This window comes from Mytilus edulis, chromosome 3 (genome assembly GCF_963676685.1).
Source record: "Mytilus edulis chromosome 3, xbMytEdul2.2, whole genome shotgun sequence".
NCBI classification, from domain to species: Eukaryota; Metazoa; Mollusca; class Bivalvia; order Mytilida; family Mytilidae; genus Mytilus; species Mytilus edulis.
Window position 1 is genome coordinate 40,908,815 of NC_092346.1, and position 21,194 is coordinate 40,930,008.

Below are 21,194 nucleotides of genomic sequence, written 5' to 3' on the forward strand. Positions count from 1 at the left end.
TACATTTTCTTGAATTTTACTCAATGCTTTTATGTAGTATACAAATATATGCATGGGTTTCTCCTAGTTTCATATAATGACTGTCCACATACAACAACTTCATAAACAATAACTCATCTTTTACAAAAGAGTCTTCAACTGAGTTGACCCAGTCAGCAGTTCTACCTGTTGCATTTGCTAATATTCTGTTATGATGCCTTTTGCTTATCAAGTCTTTTATTTCAATGCCTGTTTGGCTTCCTAATTCCTCATCAATGGCTGTATTAGGTATGTTGCTTTTTTCCTTCTCTAACGCATTCCGATCTTGATTAACAATATCATTTCCCAAGTTAGGGTCATCAACTGTACTTTTAAGATTACTTATATCTCTTTGATGTATTTTCAATGAGTTATCTCCCATTTCTATGTCACTTTCCTGTTTTTGATCATTTTTTTTACTTGTCATTGCAGTGTTATCTGTCTTTGATGGGTTATCTCCCATCTCAATGTCATTTTCCTGTTTTGGATCATTATTTAAACTTATCTTTGAAGAGTTATCTTCCTTTTCTATATCGTTTTTCCCTTTCAAGTCTTTATTTGTGTTTTGGAGATCATCTTGTTGTTCAATTAGCGAAGCGTTATCTCCTTTCTGAATATCAATTTCACTTTGGCTTCTAATTGCATTGTTTGTACGTTTTGAAGAACCTTTTTCATCTGTCTTAATGTCTTTTTCTTGATTAACATTTTCCTGCTTGGATTTCTTTTTCTTAGAAAGAGATTTTAAAAGGAATCGCTCCATTTCAGGACTTGTCAAAAGAACTACAATTCCATCTGGTTTTAGTATCCTTAAAGTACAAAAAAAGACACATGAATTTATTGCAAAGGCAATCAAACCTTTCCCAATAAGCAGTTAGAGTTTATCTGTCCATTTAAATTTTGCAAAGTGTACTGTCCCATTGAATAAATACTATAGGTAATGTTCTCTCTCTCTAGTCAATTAAATGGGAAATTTCAATTTCTCCTTGAAAAAAGTAATCACCCATTGATTTATTCAGCTTTATTTTTTAATTTACTTAAATGGCTTTTCTTTTTCATTTACTTAAAGGACAACGGTAAAATCAAACACTTGTACTGAGAAGAACTTTCATGGAGTATAAAACAGCTGACTATGATGATCAACTAAGAAATAGTAAAGACAGTATATTTGCTCATTCATAGATCTTAGAGATTTTTTTTCTCTCTTTTTTAAATCATTTTATTTTAATCCACATGTGCAAAATTTGGTATTACCTAATTAAGGGCAATAACTCTTCTTCAACTATATTGTTTCTTGTGTACTATTATTTGTCTGTTTGTCCTCTCATTTATAGCCATGGCGTTGTCAGTTAATTTTCGATTTGTGAGTTTGACTGTTCCTTGACAGGTATCTTTTGCCCCTCTCTTAAGGAAATTGATTAACAAATGCTTAAAATGAATGAAATGAAATACTTTGAAAGTACAAAATATATCTTAATATGTAACAGAAAACTTACTGCAGAACTTAAGGAATTAGATTAATTTTAAATAATGTAGCTAATAACAAGATTGTGTCCCAAGTACACGGATGCCCCATCTGGACTATCATTTTCTATGTTCAGTGGACCGTGAAAATAGGGTAAAAACTCTGATTTGGCATTTAATTAAAAATATCATATCATAGGGAACATGCGTACTAAGTTTCTAGTTGATTGGACTTCAACTTCATCAAAAACTACCTAGACCAAAAACTTTAACCTGAAGTGGGATAGACGGACGAATGAACGTACGAACAAACGTACGGACCGACGCATAGACCAAAAAAAAATAATGTCCATAAATGGGGCATAAAATGTTCACCTTGTTACTTCATTGAGAAATCTTGTGTAGAAATGTTCCAGATCACAATCAACCTTATATTGTTTCCCAAATGGAGCGTCACACAAAACATGGTCTATGGAACAATTGCGTAGAGGCATCTCTGAAAACATAAAATGCTTGATTGAATGTCATTGGAAAATATAAAAGTTGTACTTTTTTGTTAAAATTGAAAAAAAAGTTATACACTGTATTGTTTCCTCTTTCCAGTGAGTGGTCCTTTGACCTATAGTCAAGATAAGCAAGAGGGGAGATCAGTGTGGCAATGTATGCACGTAAGGCTGTTATAACCATACCACATTTTTTCTCTTTCTAAAGTCAAGCTATTTGAACTATTGTATTGTTCATTGTTGCTTGTCTTTGTGTTGTATATCTGTTACAGTGAATTTGTATAATCAGGGATTATGTAGAATCCCTGATTTTTCAGGGAATATGTAGAATCACTGAAATCATTAGTAATTATATATAATCCCTGAAAATTACCAGTGATTTTACATAATTACTGAACATTTTAATAATTATTCTACAAATTCCCTATAATAATTTCAGGGATTATGAATAATTTAAGAATCCTTTGTTTATTAAAAAAAAAATATAGACAAATTATCATTTTTACTTTCATATTCTTGCCAGATGAAATAATTTTGCTTTTAAACACCCAGGGTTTCGAGATAAAGTTGAAGACTTCAAAATTAATAACATCAAGATCCAATATTTGGATTTTACACCAATAAAATTATTTGATTTGATTTGATTTGACCTATTTGTAAATCCACAGAGCATGTTATTTGTGGTACATGTAAAACAAATGGTGAAGAAGATTTTGGAATATCTGTTTTTTTGTTTTATTGTTTTTGTTCAAATTAACAAGAAATTCAAAACAGAGAGATCTTACGCATCTAAATGTATAGAAAAACTAAGGATTGAAAATTAGAACAAAATTTTAGATGAAGCTGGCATTTGGTGTAATATTCTCATAGCAATTCCACAGGGTAAAAAAGGAAAGGGAATCCCAACTAGAGGCTCTAAAGAGCCTGTGTCGCTTACCTTGGTCTATGTGAATATTAAAGGAAGCAGATGGATTCATGACAAAATTGTGTTTTGGTGATGGTGATGTGTTTGTACATCTTACTTTACTGAACATTCTTGCTGCTTAAAATTATCTCTATCTATAATGAACTTGGCCCATTAGTTTCAGTGGAAAATGTTAGTAAAAATTTACAATACTATAATTGTTAAAAATTGACTATAAAGAACAATAACTCCTAAGGGGGTCAATTGAACATTTCGGTCATGTTGACTTATTTGTAAATCTTACTTTGCTGAACATTATTGTTGTTTACAGTTTATCTCTATCAATAATAATATTCAAGATAATGACCAAAAACAGCAAAATTTCCTTAAAACTAACAATTCAGGGTCAGCAACCCAACAACGGGTTGTCCGATTCATCTAAAAATTTCTGAGCAGATAAATGTTGACCTGATAAACAATTTTACCCCATGTCAGATTTGCTCTAAATGCTTTGGGTTTTGAGTTATAAGCCAAAAACTGCATTTTACCCCATGTTCTATTTTTAGCCATGGCGGCCATCTTGGTTGGATGGCCAGGTCACCAGACACATTTTTCAAACTACTAACCCAAAAGATGATTGTGGCCAAGTTTGGATTAATTTGGTCAAGTAGTTTCAGAGGAGAAGATTTTTGTAAAAGATTACTAAGATTTACGAAAAATGGTTAAAAATTGACTATAAAGGGCAATAACTCCTAAAGGGGTCAACTGACCATTTCAGTCATGTTGACTTATTTGTAAATCTTATTTTGCTGAACATTATTGCTGTTTATAGTTTATCTCTATCTATAATAATATTCAAGATAATAACCAAAAAGAGCAAAATTTCCTTAAAATTACTAATTCAGGGGCAGCAACCCAACAACGGGTTGTCCGATTCATCTGAAAATTTCAGGGCAGATAGATCTTGACCTGATGAACAATTTTACCCCATGTCAGATTTGCTCTAAATGCTTTGGTTTTTGAGTTATAAGCCAAAAACTGCATTTTACCCCTATGTTCTATTTTTAGCCATGGCGGACATCTTGGTTGGTTGACTGGGTCACCGGACACATTTTTTAAACTAGATACCCTAATGATGATTATGGCCAAGTTTGGTTAAATTTGGCCCAGTAGTTTTAGAGAAGAAGATTTTTGTAAAAGATAACTAAGATTTACGAAAAATGGTTAAAAATTGACTATAAAGGGCAATAACTCCTAAAGGGGTCAACTGACCATTTCAGTCATGTTGACTTATTTGTAAATCTTACTTTGCTGAACATTATTGCTGTTTACTGTTTATCTCTATCTATAATAATATTCAAGATCCTAACCAAAAAGAGCAAAATTTCCTTAAAATTACTAATTCAGGGGCAGCAACCCAACAACGGGTTATCCGATTCATCTGAAAATTTCAGGGCAGATAGATCTTCACCTGTTTAACAATTCTACCCCATGTCAGATTTGCTCTAAATGCTTTGGTTTTTGAGTTATAAGCCAAAAACTGCATTTCACCCCTATGTTCTATTTTTAGCCATGGCGGCCATCTTGGTTGGTTGGCGGGGTCACGCCACACATTTTTTAAACTAGATACCCCAATGATGATTGTGGCCAAGTTTGGTTTAATTTGGACAAGTAGTTTCAGAAAAGAAGATTTTTGTAAAAGTTAACGACGACGGACGACGACGACGGACGCAAAGTGATGGGAAAAGCTCACTTGGCCCTTCGGGCCAGGTGAGCTAAAAATACATAATGGTAATTGTTCACCAAAAGTTGAAAAAAAAGGATATCGCCTGGCCAAAAAAACATGGTATCTTGCTCGAATCAGTTCAAGGTTGCTAATTCCGGTACCTACAGATATTTTTAATTCAATTCAATTCAAATCTTTATTGCCATAAGACTACATATTTATAGTGTGTGACTTTAATGAACACTTAGGCGGGTCTTAAAATCTGATTTGATGTGTGAAAGAAAATGTTTTCTAAAATGTGGGTATTGTGGTAAAAACAGCATATTATTTTAATATATTGTGTTTAACATTTTAATTTATTGTGCCTAACATTTAAAAAAAAATAGGAATATCATTTTGATATTTTGTGCTTAACATTTTACAATTTATGTTTATATAATGTAATGCTGTTTTAATATGATTTTATAGCATAAATTATTTGGCTTTCATTTATTTTCTTTAATAAATAAAACTGTTTCTTCATTTCAGTTATTATGTATAATCCCTGGCGTTTTTTCTAGTGATTATACATAATCCCTGAAAATTTTAGTGATTATATATAATCCCTAAACTGGCCAGTGATTCTACATAATCCCTGAAAATTTCAGGGATTCTACATAATCCCTGATTATACAAATTCACTGTAACATATCCACTGATGTAGAGGTGTTGGTTGATATTATGGTATGTTGTACTGTCCGATGTTTCACTTTTTCATTGTTATTATTGTTCATGAAATATTTGCAACCACACTGTAGTCTTAATAGTATTATAAATACTTTTTTTTCATATTTTCTGAATTAAAAGACAGAAAGCTTTATTTCAACTAATTTTTGAAAAACAAGAATTTGTCCATAGTACACGGATGCCCCTCTAGCACTATGTGGACCATGAAATTGGGGTCAAAAATCTAATTTGGCAAACTAAATAAGAAAGATCATATCTTAGGGAACATGTTTACCAAGTTCAAGTTGATCAGACATCACTTCATCAAAATCTATGTGGACCAAAAACTCGCACTATCATTTTCTATGTTCAGTGGACCGTGAAATTGGGGTCAAAATTCAAGTTGGCATTTAAGTCAGAAAGATCATATCATAGGGAACATGTGTACTAAGTTTCAATTTGATTGGAAATCAACTTCATCAAAAACAACCTTGACCAAAAGTTTTAACCTAAAGCGGGAAAGGTGGATGAACAGAAAAAAGAACATACAAATGGACACACAGACCAGAAAACATTATGCCCCTCTTCTATCTTAGGTTGGGCATGAAATAAAAATTTGCTTACCTAACACACTACCCTTAAAGATTTGAACATTTTCAAGTTTGGCAAAGCGAATGTTGTCTGTTGCAAACTTAATCTGGTTATCATCTTTGTCACTGCCAATGTATGTAATACTCTGTAAAAAAAATTGTAAAGTACTGATAATGATCATGTATTTATTGAATTGAGAAGTTGCACAGCATGCTATCAGTTGTATTTCAAAGTATCAGAGGGTGGCAACTGTAAAGGTACCAGTCTTGTATTACAACTCAGTTCCTGGTGCATGTCAAAACATAGAGGAAAACAAAATAGTCCATTTTTTTCTGAAATTTTTTCTGGACTCATTTTTTTTGTTTGATTATAAGTTTATGCTGAATTGAAATATATATATGTAGGACTCTGAGGTGCGATGGTACTCCATACCCCGATGGTCACGCTAAAGTGCAATGGTCTACGCTAAAGTATGTAATGTAACACTCTGAAGTGCGATGGTGACATTGTGAGTTATCTTGTTGATAACTACACTGTTGTGGTTACACTGAAGTGCGATGGTAATCTTAAGCGTGATAGTCTGTCTGCATGTGACATTGAGAAAAAAAATGTTTAAATGAAATTACATCTGACATTAAAAATTGACAAAAGTAGCTGCTAGCCTCGCATTTGAAATATCTTTTAATTTCTGTTCAGTTCCAACCACTTTACAATCTGAATTTGTTTTAATCTAATTTATAATTTGCCAATTCTCCTTAATATGGAGTCAGAAAATATGGTGTAGAAGATTGAAAAAAAAAGATTCAGAGTCTGGTGTAGATCTATATAAGATAAAAAGTAATCCTAACGTTTTCCACCAAATTTTTTTAAATAAGCTGATTCGCCACTGACATGGAGAATAAAATAAATTGGAAAGTACACGTATAGGGACCAGTCAGGTTATTTTCGGCCTAACATGTTGTAGAAAACTAAATACTGTAACCAAAATAAAATAAGGCTGGAATGACGGTGTACTTATAAATCAGGATTTATCTCGGAACTAAAAGAACATTATATCAACTTGATATAGCAAAAACATTGCTAAAACTATTAAGTAAGTTCTTTAATAAATTGTCCACACAAAATCGTGTGAAGCATACTTGAAGAGGAGTCAAATTAATAATTAATGTTAAGCTCAAGCCATTTCACTGACAGGTTTGCAGCGAACACGGTTAAGCTCATCTACAAACCAAGTTTATCTTTTGACGCTATGTTCCCCATGGTTTGACGCCTGACAGAGTTTTTATTTTTTTGTGTAATATCCACTGAAAACTTTTCGAGACTAAAATTGTTAGTTACTTTATTTATCCTTTAATCAAAATGAATGCAACTTTCATCTACTCGCATGAAACTTTTATCAACAAAATCTGATATTCCAGCCTACTAGTCCCTGTTTTATTCTGTATTTTGTTGTATTTGAAAACGTCACAATATTTAAACGTCAAGCCAAACCTACGCACTTCAGCGAAAGGACCATAGTATTTTGGTGCGGACCATTGTACTTCAGCGTCACCATCACACCTCCGAGTCCTACATATTGTAACAAACCTAGGGTTACTATAAACTGTTTAACCATCATTCAGGAGGAGTGGAATCGACGGCAGTGTGAAGAAACAGATTTGTAATAAACATAACAATGATATTTATTTCAACAGTATTTTGACTTCTTCTTTCAATATAATAAACATCAAATACACATTCATCATTCAACAGATAAAGCAATAAATCGGGTGGTCAATATAAAAGGTAGTTGACGGTTCAAGAGATTGATTCAGAATGACATGTTGTTCTACAGGCTCCTACTTATGTCTTTTGGCACTTACTATGACGTTAGAGTAAACATCTAATCGTCCAATCAAAAGAAACATTTCTTACGTCTTTTGGCTTGAAATGTTCAAGAAGACAATCAGATTTCGTTATTATTAAATAAAGACTCGTTATTGAGTTGTCCTCATTTTGTCCTTCTTGTCCGAATTATATTTAAAAGCAAATAAAACCAAAAGGACATTTCTACATAATGCTATTTTTAAACGGACAGTAAATTCCTTTCTCGATACGGCGTATGAACTTGGGTGTAATTTACATAACCTTACGCATTAGATATAATGCTTAAATGAGATCAATGAAAAACCGGTTCTATCATAAATAAAGACAATGTTAATGAAAAGGGAGGCACAAACATAATAAATACGCAATTTATCTGCATTGACAAAGTGTTTACTTAAACAAATAATAATGTGAGATCGCAAAGTGAAAGTACAAAACGGTGTCATGGCAGATGTAAACAAGTTGAATCTTACGACGATATTTGACAAAATAAATCACTATATGACGGGATAATCAAAGTATTTCATAGGTAAACATTACCAAGATATACATATAAAACTGGCCCTTATCGCTTGCAAAGTACAAATAGTTTAAATCATGAGTATGAAAGTCAATGCATTTATCAGTGTTTGTGCACACCCGAGAAGTTGACCACCCGGCAATATTCAAATAGATATATGTAATATACAATAAATAATAGGTTAAATAATAACAATTATCAGTCCAGATTTGTCACAATTTCCCCCACCCAAGTCTTAAAATACTCCTGTATTTTCTGGAGGTAACAGTATACCAGTACTTTTATTTTTTACTTATAGTCTCTGTGCTCTTCAATCTTTAATGGAATATATTCACACTGTTTAATTATATCATCCACACTTCTGTGTCTTCAGGGATATCATCTTTCTGTCAACTGTAGATAATTTTCACTATTACACTCAGCAATTTCTGATATGACATTGGACACATTTTAAAAACCATGGAGAAACACTAGAGCCATTCACGAATTTCTTCAACTTATCTACAAAAACACAGTATCACTTTAACATCAAATAATAATTTCTGTTGACGCTGCAACTATAATTATTAACTACCTTGGAAATATCACAATATTCCACCAAATTTTCTATAGAAAACCCCCTCTTTTCAACCAACTCTGGGGTGATCAGTCCCTATAGGCAAATCTGGGCTACGTTTCTAGAAATATCACATAACAACTGGATGCATTCACAACACTGCACCAATACTTCTTCATATACACTATATCTCAACACATGAATAATCTTATTCATAAAAAAATAAAAATAACGAGTGATACACATTTAAACACATAAGCACAATAAATTTTGATTGGCGTCTTGTCCTCTTCTTTGGTTTTAACTTTACTTCTTGCTAGAATATGAGACACCTTCTCTTGTCACTTTCTACTGTTTCCGTTATATTCAGCGAGTCTATCTATGTGAAAGACTTTTCCTGGTTTCTTAGTCACTTCAATATCCGATAATTTACTGGTACTGCAAGAATTTAAATAATGAATCTTGTTCTAAAATTTTATCAAGGTAATATCACAAATAATCACATTATTTTCATAAAACATATGTTGCCAAAGTTCTCTTATGTTTGTCCATAAACTGAACCATGCATATAAAATCCATGAACTGTTATTTTTTCTTGACCCCCTTATTTGATTTATTCTGCTATTTATAATTGCAGTCTGAATTTCATTTCCAACATCTTTAAAATTATTTAATTGACATCAAATACATCTTCTGTAGCCGTCAACTCCCGACCTATTGAATAAACGGACGGTTGTCTCCCTGAACCGTTTCCATAGTTGTATTCGGTCTGAAATTTCTAAAATTAAGTGAATTCGGGGATTTATTCTCCCTAAATTCATGACCATTAGACATAGAACATTGTCTATAAAAATGATCAGGCGAGTCACAAATGAAGCAGGTCCTTTGATTCTGTGTATTGCCCACATTTTGGTAATTTTTGTGGCAAAATCTAAAGTTGGATCGGTTATTCGTATTCCGAATCTGATTTTCTAACTTATCCATTCTACTTAAAAGCATTTAAATGGTTCTGTCATTATTTGGCTGTTGGGAAATTAATCTGACATTTTGGTCACCATTATTTTGCCATTCCATATCTAATTTATTTTCACTATAGTTTTCATAAGAAACAGAGCGGACACTAGTTTTCTTTTGACTTGACTCCCCTAAAAGAGCCTCATATCTTTCAATTATATCCACAGCGTCAGCGACCGTTTTACATTCTCGATCTACGCATCGACATTTCATTTCTATAGGAATCGACTTGTATAACTGATTGAGCGCCAACACTTCTTGTGCCACTGAATCTAAATTACAATAAGCTTTTTGTACCATCTGGCGGAGGTCATCACCGAGAGCAGCAAGTGTTTCACCGGAATTTCGCTTTCTCATTTCAAAATGAGATAACCATCTGTTTTGTTGACGGGCACTTCCGAATCTGTCTTCTAAGCGTCGGACAAGAATACTATAAGGTCGGCGTTCATGTGTAGGAAGGCTCATATAAAAAGTTCTCGCAGGACCTTTCAAACTTGCAGCAAGTGTCAATACTCTATCTTCCATACTCCATCTGCCTAGTTCTGCACAATCTTGAAAATGCGAAAAATATTCTTCCCAGTCATCTGATCCACTATAAGCATCTGGACGAATTGTAGCAGGATGTTCAGCAATCGGCAACTGTTCACGGCAAAATCATGGTGCATTTCCCCATTTTCGTTCTTGACTGTTATTATTTTCAAAATACGAAACACCCGGATTAACTTCAAAATTTCGTTCCGTCTCGACTGTATTTCTCTGTCTAACCATATCGTCTCGTACGTTGTCATTAAATTCATTTTCCATATCACCTTGACCTTGTTTTACTGTATTTAATGCAGAGTCTTCATTATTTTTCTCAACTGTTTCACGTTTATCCATATTAAACTCGATTTCTGAATCAGATTCGTCAGACATTGAAAATTATTACCAGTTCACTAAAATCGTTGAAAATTTAATATTCTATTCAAACTTAAAAATCACAGGCGAGGTATTCGATCACTGGATGACAATTATTTTTTGGTCATCCCACTTCTGACACCAAACTGTAACAAACCTAGGGTTACTATAAACTGTTTAACCATCATTCAGGAGGAGTGGAATCGACGGCAGTGTGAAGAAACAGATTTGTAATAAACATAACAATCATTATGATATTTATTTCAACAGTATTTTGACTTCTTCTTTCAATATAATAAACATCAAATACACATTCATCATTCAACAGATAAAGCAATAAATCGGGTGGTCAATATAAAAGGTAGTTGACGGTTCAAGAGATTGATTCAGAATGACATGTTGTTCTACAGGCTCCTATTTATGTCTTTTGGCACTTACTATGACGTTAGAGTAAACATCTAATCGTCCAATCAAAAGCAACGTTTCTTACGTCTTTTGGCTTGAAATGTTCAAGAAGACAATCAGATTTCGTTATTATTAAATAAAGACTCGTTATTGAGTTGTCCTCATTTTGTCCTTCTTGTCCGAATTATATTTAAAAGCAAATAAAACCAAAAGGACATTTCTACATAATGCTATTTTTAAACGGACAGTAAATTCCTTTCTCGATACGGCGTATGAACTTGGGTGTAATTTACATAACCTTACGCATTAGATATAATGCTTAAATGAGATCAATGAAAAAACGGTTCTATTATAAATAAAGACAATGTTAATGAAAAGGGAGGCACAAACATAATAAATACGCAATTTATCTGCATTGACAAAGTGTTTACTTAAACAAATAATAATGTGAGATCGCAAAGTGAAAGTACAAAACGGTGTCATGGCAGATGTAAACAAGTTGAATCTTACGACGATATTTGACAAAATAAATCACTATATGACGGGATAATCAAAGTATTTCATAGGTAAACATTACCAAGATATACATATAAAACTGGCCCTTATCGCTTGCAAAGTACAAATAGTTTAAATCATGAGTATGAAAGTCAATGCATTTATCAGTGTTTGTGCACACCCGAGAAGTTGACCACCCGGCAATATTCAAATAGATATATGTAATATACAATAAATAATAGGTTAAATAATAACAATTATCAGTCCAGATTTGTCACAATATAAAGATTTTATAAAAATCTTGCATCTTTTGGGGATATCAATCCAGGAAAGTGGAAGGATATCATGTTTACTGGAAGTGGTGCAGCCTAGTAAAAACAGCAAACAGAAAGTAGAAAAAAATTGTTTTGACTTCAGGGTTACACAACTTTTTATTCTTCGTGGCGTGACCCACTTTTACCCGATTAAATCACAATTTCACATTAGTACATACATGATATGAACATGAAATTATTTTTCTATGTAGCATTTTTTATTTTTTTATTTTCAAAGATCAGCTGTTTTGCAGGTAAGCTTATGGAGCAGTCAATAACAAGACTGCAACCTAAAGTCACTACTACTAAAACAGAGGTATTATGAGGTCAATCGAAAATATTTTTAATATTCATTTATTCAAGATTCATTCATTAAATTTTTTCTGTTTATCTGCATTTGTCAACTGGTCATACATGTCATATTTCAATGTTATGTAAAAGTTTAAATGAAATATTGCAGATCAATAGATATCTTATTGTATTTTATTTAGTCAATCATTTTGGATTAACACTCGAGTTTAAACATGTTCAAAACCAAATTCTAACATGACGTCCTTCAAACGCTTTGAGTACACACCCGTGGTAAAATATGAATATATTCATGATATTGTTAGGGTTGTTCCGATCGTCTCCCACATCATATGCTTTTTTATGAATGAGCTACCCGACGTCATAGAACTTTGACCTAATATATAAGCATTTAACTGGAAAATACATGCTTGTGAAACAGAAAATCATCACAACAAGGAAATGTAAACAAACAATGCTAAAATGTGTTATATAAGCCATTTTTGTAAACATATAAGACATTTAAGTACAATTATCCTTTAAATTCATCCAAACCTATCTAAATATGTTATTTTAAATAGTTTAAGCATGTTACTTATCCAGTTTGCTTCGTTCTTTTACATCAATTTAATAGTGCGTTTATTCATGGGAACGGCAAATAATGCCTTCACCTAGAGCGCTTCAATTAAAAAAAAAATGCTGTATTTGTCCTATTAGAATCGAAATAATTCAAGGGGGCTTGAATATATCTAGATTTTACTACGGGTTGTCCCTTTATGCCGATAGTTTACCCCTCGCTATCGCTCAGGGTAAAATATTTGTCATAAAGGGCCAACGCGTGGTAAAATCACTATATATTCAAGCCCCCATGAATTATTTCTTAAGTCACTGTCAGCAAACTAATCTATAGTGTGATTTTGGCATCTGATCTCTAACTATGAAATTTAAGGAAAAGAAATTTGTTAAATTTAGACAATCATAACAGGCAAAAATTTAACTTTACCTTATTTTCATGGGCGGACTCCACCAAAATCGTAGCTTTTCCACACATTGGATCCAAAACAATATCACCACTCTGCAAACAATGGAATGTATTAAGTTACTAATTCTGTAAAATCCTGTAGATATTAAGGAACTGAATTTATTTTTTCTGTCTCAAGTACTGTAACTGTAATAAACACATTGACTTCACAGTAACAAGTTATGAAATAATTTTTATTTTATTTAAACAAAAAATTACATGTATTAAGAACTACAGTAATTGCATTTGAAAACTACAGTCATAAAGCAATTGATATCAAGTTAAAACTCACTGTTATGATTAATACAAACTAACTAGTGGCAGACAAATGCTTGCTGTATATGAATAAAAAATAATGCATGCTTGGATGTGCTTAAAGAATACCCTAGGTTCTGCTTCAAAGTATTGAGAAAACCAGACTTAACTAGATGTAAGACATTTTTTTTTACCAAATTGCTATATTAAACTTACCTTCAATGGAAGAAGGCTGGACATTATGTAAGATATTGTTGATCTCAAACCAAAATGCTATATTAAACTTGCCTTCAATGGAAGAAGGCTGGACATTATGTAAGATATTGTTGATCTCAAACCAAAATGCTATATTAAACTTACCTTCAATGGAAGAAGGCTGGACATTATGTAAGATATTGTTGATCTCAAACCAAAATGCTATATTAAACTTACCTTCAATGGAAGAAGGCTGGACATTATGTAAGATATAAGAATTTTTTTTATTACCAAATTGCTATATTAAACTTACCTTCAATGGAAGAAGGCTGGACATTATGTAAGATATTGTTGATCTCAAACCAAAATGCTTTATATAACTTCTGTTGGACAGGGGTAATCTTAAATAATAAACATATCAAAATCATCTGATAAAGATAACACTTTCTTTATGATGATGTCAGTTTAATTGCTGGAAAAATAGGACAAACATGGTAAATTACAGACTCTTCTACTTTATGATGATGTCAGTTTAATTGCTGGAAAAATAGGAACGAACATAGTAAATTACAGACTCTTCTAGAATAAGTTACAAACAGTCATTTCTTCAAATTACCAGAGATATTCTCAAATCCCTACCATTTATACTTAAGGTTGCAGCCATCTACTATTACAAATAATGATGAATTATCTTGATCAATCAAACCAATAAGGATAATAGGAGATCACACAATTTATGTAACTGTACAGATTAACAATCTTTGATGACTGACTTGAAAAGACATTTAGGGAGCTACCATTTGATTTTTATGGGGGGACTAGGATCAAATTTGAAAAAAATAGGCAGGACAGGAGTTGAGTAAAATAAAAGGCAGGATGAGATCACTTGCAAAAAAAAAATCAGGACGACAATTTAGGTAAAAAAAAGGTCAGGATAAACTAAAAAAAAAAAGGCAGGACCGAACGCAGTGAAAAATAAAAAGGCAGGACAGAGATTACAGCTAAAAAAAAATGCAGGACAAAATTTTTCATCCTAGCCCCACCATAAAATCAAATGGTAGCTCCCTTACAATGAAATCAATGAATCAAACATAAATAAAGGATTGCTTTTAATGATGGTTAAATAAAGTTATGAATTCATGTTCTTGAAAATCAAACAGGTCTGAGAAACGTTATTACAATGTTGTATAAAAAAAATCTTACCTCATGATAGGGATTCCCAGCACAACACATTTATCATTGACATGGCAACTGATCTGAAACAAAAAAGACAGAATTTAGTGAATTAGTCATTGCACATATTAACAGATGTGTTGCAATACTCAATATTACCCTATGCTTCTAAGTTCTTTACACAAATGTATATGATGGAATATCTAGGAATATCTTTGAACTGAACCCTGATCGTCTTATCTATGTGAATGAGGTATAAAGTCTAGGACAAAGTGTTATATTTTTGTGGGTTGGTCACCTAGTTGGAAAATGGTTGGTGTTTGGTAGCTAAGATTTGAAATCAAAGGTGGTTGTAGGGTCTTTCTTTTGGTTTTACGATTTCTTTCATAGAACTGAACTTGGATGTAACATTTAATCCAGGACTATTAAACATGAAAATGCAGAATAAAATTAAAATTTTGAAATAAACTACCATGTTATTGTAGATCCTTCATTAAACCAATTTATTTAATTGTCATTTAATCCAAGCAAACAAAAATATGAGCAAATACAGTTAGCGTTGACAGCAGAACAGATTCATCTATATTTTTATTCAAACATTAGCAATTTTTATTTAAATTTTAATCATAGACTTCAATAAATTTAATTACTTAATGAGACAAAATGAGTCATCATTAAAAACAATACTTGAGCAAATTTTGATATGGAGCTTCTAAAAAATCAAACAGATATCTTGTAAAGAAAAAACTTAACTCACTATATCAATAATGTTTACCTCTATGTCAGGGTCACGTAGGTTAACTTTCCAGTTCAGCATATTCTTCAGTTTAGATCCAATGCTTATTTGGAGATCCTTTACAAATGTAAAATATACTACATGTAAATGTGTTTGGACTAAACAAATGACCTCACTAGAATAAAATACAAAATTGATCCGTATCTCACCTTTAAACAATAAAAATAAATACTAAGAAATTTCTTGATTTTAAAGGGAAGTAATTTGATCATCACTTAGGTAAAGGGAAGTAATTTGATCGGGATGTAATTTGTTCATAGGTACAATGGCACTGTTCAATAGTGTACACTCAGATTGTAACTTATCATTACAAAGTAACATTTTAAAACGAAGACATCACTGCATGTACTACTGTTTAAAATACCTAAAAGTATATTTTTTGTAATTTATTTGTATGTCAAAGTTTAACTTTAACTTAGCAGTGCATGCAGTTGTGAAAGACTTGTGATTACATTTTTGTCTTTATGTCATTCTAGCATAAAAATGTATTACCATATAACATACCTATACTTTGAAAAGATAGCATAAAGCTTTCATTTATTGAAAATTTGTTTTACTCAATGATATAAAGCATACACATTTCAATCTTTTATACCATTACCTGTGCATACACATATTTGCCAACTGAGCCTGTGCAGCGACAAGTCACTCTAAATGTAAAGTCTAACTTTTCTTTTTTCTTTACAGGTTCTTCAGGGTTTTCTCTATTAGGACTACAACTTCTTTTAACTGATTTTGTTGATCCTAGAGATTGTTCTACCTTCAACAAACCACTTTCTGATTCACTTTTTGGGGTTTCTGTCAGTTGATCTTTTTTCTCAGTGACAGACATGCTTAATCTTTCAGGTTCTTTTAAATCAACATCATGCTTATCACATTCAATGTTTTTTACATCATCCGAAATGCTTTTCTTTTCTGTAATAGGTACATGTAAGTCTGCTTTGTTTGTTTCCACAGAAGCAACTGGTTGTATGTCCAATCTATCATGCTGAATATCCATAGGTTCATTTTGCTTTTCTATGGTGGCTGGGCCTTCTTTGTTTAAAACTTCGACTAATGTATCTGTATTTGTTGTTGTAGGCTTAATGCTTTCTAATTTCTGTGAACAATCGATTGATGTTTTCTCCAAGACATGAGAACATGTAGAAGTTGATTGATGTTTTGAATCTGGAGAACTCTCATCTATCATGGCTGTGTTCTGGACCTGTAATACTTCATGAGGGATCTGATGAATGACAGGATCATTCCATATATCAGCATTCATAATAGCACGTCTCACATGAACATAGGAAATTCTATCATACTGCTTTTCTACAAAATGTGTTATATATTGTAATCATAGGGAAAATTATATAAGAATGAATTGACTGAAAATTATGGTAATTCAAATTTCATATTAGATGGCATTCAATAAATGAATCTAACACATTTCTCTGTCGTTCCAATCCTAAGGCAAAAATGATCTACTTTTTCAAATTCAAATTCAACTTAGAATTTGCATCAAATTTTCATACAAATAATGTTGCTTATTCCTTTTCCTGGATTGACATGATTGAGGAAAATGTGTTGTTTCATGGATATTTAATTTCTTGGTTTTGCCAAAATATGCATACTAAAAGACAATCCTCTGTAAAACTTTTAAATTTGTGGTTTACTTTTAGCTATGAATCAAAAAAATCTTGTTCTAATTTTCAAATGATCAATAGTCATGGAAGTTCTATTGGACATAATTGTAAAATAAAATTGAGAATGGAAACAGGGAATGTGTCAAAGAGACAACAACCCAACCAAAGAATTTTCAACGGCAGCACAGTTCTTGCATAAATTGACTTGTTATATATTATCTAATTGTAAGAAATGGCATGTAAACAGTCCTTTTAAGGTTCTTTTTATCCTTTGAAAGTTAGTTTAAGATCTTAAAATGATGAATTTAAAGGCACGCACAATATATTACAGCAAGGTCAAGATGTTCAACAAGCCGAAAATTAAAATGATCTTTCATTTGCAGTAATAATTGATGGTTATCATGGTTATTTTTTAACTAACATAAAAGTATAGAAATTTGTATATCAAAACTTGTGAAATTTTCTCGCCTTGTTCCAACCATGTCAAAAGAATACATGTACCTACTTTTGTTTATTTCTCGTATCGTCTTCCAATCCAGTTGTAAGATATGTACAAATATTCTTTCTACTGATCTCAGTGTTACAATCTGCTGAATCTGTGAGATATTGGCATCAAAATAAACTTTACCATCAGAGACAACAATCTATATAAATGAAAAGAAAAAAAACATCACAATAATCTGGGAATTCTATCATTTTCAGTCCAAACTAAAAACTGTGAGCACTGAATTTTCAAAGGATTCAATAAAATAATAGTCTCTTCAAAGAAATCTGTAATATTACCAATTGGTTCCAAGGCATGTTAGCAGTATTTCTTAGATAGGGCCACACCAATTTAATATCTTGTTCTACGGATTTTCTGCGAAGCTTGAAAAGTAAAGGCGAGCGATTATAATTTTTTTTTGTAAACATAAAATAGTAGGTTTTGACAATATTAAAACTTGATTTATCACTTGTTCTTTGACATTTCTTTAATTTCTGAAGTAACTTTTCCCTGTTCACCAAGAAATAATTAAATCTGGTCTATGTATGTGCGACTGACAATGAGACAATTCTCCATCTAAGTCATAATCAGTTTGGGGGCAACCCCTTAATGTTATAAATATCCCTTTTACATATTTTTTGAGGGATCAATATAAGTTATAATATATTTGTTTGTACTAAAGGGCTCATGTTTTCTCAAAGAACTATATATTATCTATCTCGTATTAAATGGTCAAACATGTCCAAGAATTTTGTAATATTCCTGGACTTTTTAACACATTTACTTTAACAGTTTAATATTATTCAAAATAAGTGGACCCCTCTTTTAGAAAAAGTTGTTTAAAATATGATGTAACTCTCCTCTTTTTCAGTACAAAATTCTAAGTTTTCAAAGGTTTTGTATAGAAGAACTATACAAATCCTTGGTATTTCTGTTTTCTTTTCTACATCAGTAAAATGACCCTTTGTCAAATACTTGTCTGAGGGAGACCTGGGAGGGTTGTTCTCAAACTGATAATAACAAACACATGTAAAAGTACGACCTTTTACACAAGGCTTTGATACAGACCAAACAGCAAGCTATAAAGGACCCCAAAATTATTAGCGTACACAATTCGAACAGGAAACCCAATGATCTAATTTATATATCCAAACAGGAAAATACCAATGAACAACATCAACAAACGATAACTGCTGAATGACAGGCCCCTGAATCAATCAGGACAGGCGCTTAAACATGCAGCGGCTATGGATAGTTTTGTTTCGCCAGCATACAATATAATTGCAGTTGAAGGCAAATCCTTCAGAAGTTCTTTGTACTTTATTCTAACAACGAACATTTTTTGATAGGGAATATAAGTAAGGGGGAAAGAAACCAATCTTTTGTTCTTTACAGGTATTTCCGCTGTTATAAATTTATATCGAGCACTCCCACTTTGGATAAATAGGTTTAATGCTGAAACAAATATTCTCACAGATATTTACACAGTGTGGTGAACTGGTGGTGTGCTTTTATGTGTAAAATCTTATATATACAGGTTAGACTGTGATTTTATAAACAAATGTTGATATCTTTTTATAATATTTACAAAAAAAACGGTGCAGGAAATGGGCATGATTACATTTCCGGATGCGGGAAGCGGGAATATAAAAAAAAATAAAAAATTCTGTTTTGAAAAAAATAGGTGCAGGCGGGTCCGTCGAACAAGGAATCAAATTAGTGTGGCCTAGGCTAGTAAAACTTAAAAAATCGTAATTCTAATATATAAATAATAGAAAAATAAGATTATAAAGAAGACTTTCCAGTGTGTGCTTTTTCCCCCGAAATTTCCTATGTAACAGAAAGAACTGATACACCATATTGATATTTGACGACACTTTGGAAACCACAAACACTGGCGGATCTAGACATTTCCATAAGTGGGGCCCACTGACTGCCTAAGAGGGGGCCCACTCCAGTCACGCTTCAGTGATTCCCTATATAAGCAACAAATTTTTTTCCCAAAATGGGGGGCCCCAGGCCCCCTCCCCCTAAATCTGCCTCTGACAAAGGTCCTTATAAAATTTGACGTCATAATACCAAATATATGACGCCACAACATGCACAATGGAAACATGATTGTTGTGTGATGTGTCTTGTGTACATATAAATAAGTCAACAATGTATGGTACTCTAATTTGATACATGCTAAACCCATGACATTGTAAAGAGTGTGGTAAAGGGTTATTTTAGTGCAACACTTTTTGCCATTTTTATTTCACGTGCAGCCGTGAAAAAGGCTTGTTATTCCCTGTGTTTCGTGAATCAGTAAAAAGACCAACATGCAGGACAATTTTAATTGTTCGTTTAAATGTTTAACGAGAAATGAATTAGTTTTATTTATTTTTTTATTTTTATTTTGCGTTCATCCATGCAGTTGCCCTCCCTTTACACCCCTATATAAATCTGAGTGTGTTTTACATATGTTTAAAGAGATTTCTAAAATAACTTTAGTAAGAAATGCATGTAGGATAGATAGTTTCTTTGTGTTGTTGTACAAATCTTTTAATATCTTCATATACATTTTGTGCTCTCAGTTTTTTCTCTAATTCTGTTTTAATGAACTTTTCTGTTCCTCTTCCTCCAGTGCAATAAAATCTTATCATGTTGGAGATAGAGATGGCGGGAAGACGTTATATATCGTATATGACTTTTTCTTTAAATTATATGAATACGCTCCATAGAGCTCCGAATGTACCAGGAAGAAAAATACTTTGGAAAAAAAACCGGAAATAATCTTCCGGAAATTGCGCATGTCATCTGCTCTGGAATTACGCGCGAAATGGAAAAAGTGTAAACAACGAAAACTTAGAAAACAGTCTAGTTATTCAAATGGAACAAAGTATTCACACGGTAATATATAAAAAACGAAAAACAAAATAACCCATGGTAGCTTTATTTGTTTGTACCAAATTCCCTCTTTTTAAGGCTGATTTTAACCTAATAAATTTACAAAAAATTATTGGTTCACAGCACACAGGCACTTGTTTCTGTCCATGGGAAGATCCGTTGATAGTGGGTCTTCTCATGGATATAAACAGTAGCCAAGGAGCAGTACACTGCATATCCAGAGGTGGATTTATGTGGAAAAAAGGGGGGGGGGGGCTGCAGGATGTTCAGATAAAAGATCATGAATTGTATTGATATTATAAAAACTACCAATCCAACATACATCGTTTTAGTTTTATTCCGTCATATTTCTTATATATAATGAGACAAAAAATAACATGCATCCTGGGAATCGTAACCATGAAGTAGGAGAAAGAAACCAGAATGAATAGACCCAATACCTTTGGGCCCCATAAGCCCCCTTTGAATATACTTGATCGTCATCTGATATTTA

At 32.4% G+C, this 21,194-nt stretch overlaps 2 protein-coding genes across 2 annotated transcripts in view; one reads left to right on the forward strand and one right to left on the reverse strand.

Moving 5' to 3' along the window:
• LOC139516518 (THUMP domain-containing protein 2-like) lies at positions 1-20,576 on the reverse strand. Its single transcript, XM_071306681.1, has 10 exons — positions 20,374-20,576; positions 17,834-17,972; positions 16,305-17,014; positions 15,683-15,760; positions 14,938-14,990; positions 14,048-14,135; positions 13,267-13,338; positions 5,942-6,053; positions 1,855-1,975; positions 1-824 (listed from the first exon to the last, which is right to left on the reverse strand). Exons 1-10 carry the CDS (start codon positions 20,455-20,457, stop codon positions 17-19), a joined length of 2,265 nt encoding a protein of 754 aa, XP_071162782.1. The 5' UTR covers positions 20,458-20,576; the 3' UTR covers positions 1-16.
• LOC139516516 (claspin-like) overlaps positions 20,546-21,194 on the forward strand; it is a 33,807-nt gene continuing 33,158 nt past the window's right edge. Inside the window, exon 1 of the mRNA XM_071306669.1 lies at positions 20,546-20,704. Coding sequence (XP_071162770.1) covers positions 20,684-20,704 — 21 coding nt within the window. The 5' untranslated portion in view covers positions 20,546-20,683. The remainder of the gene's footprint in view (positions 20,705-21,194) is intronic.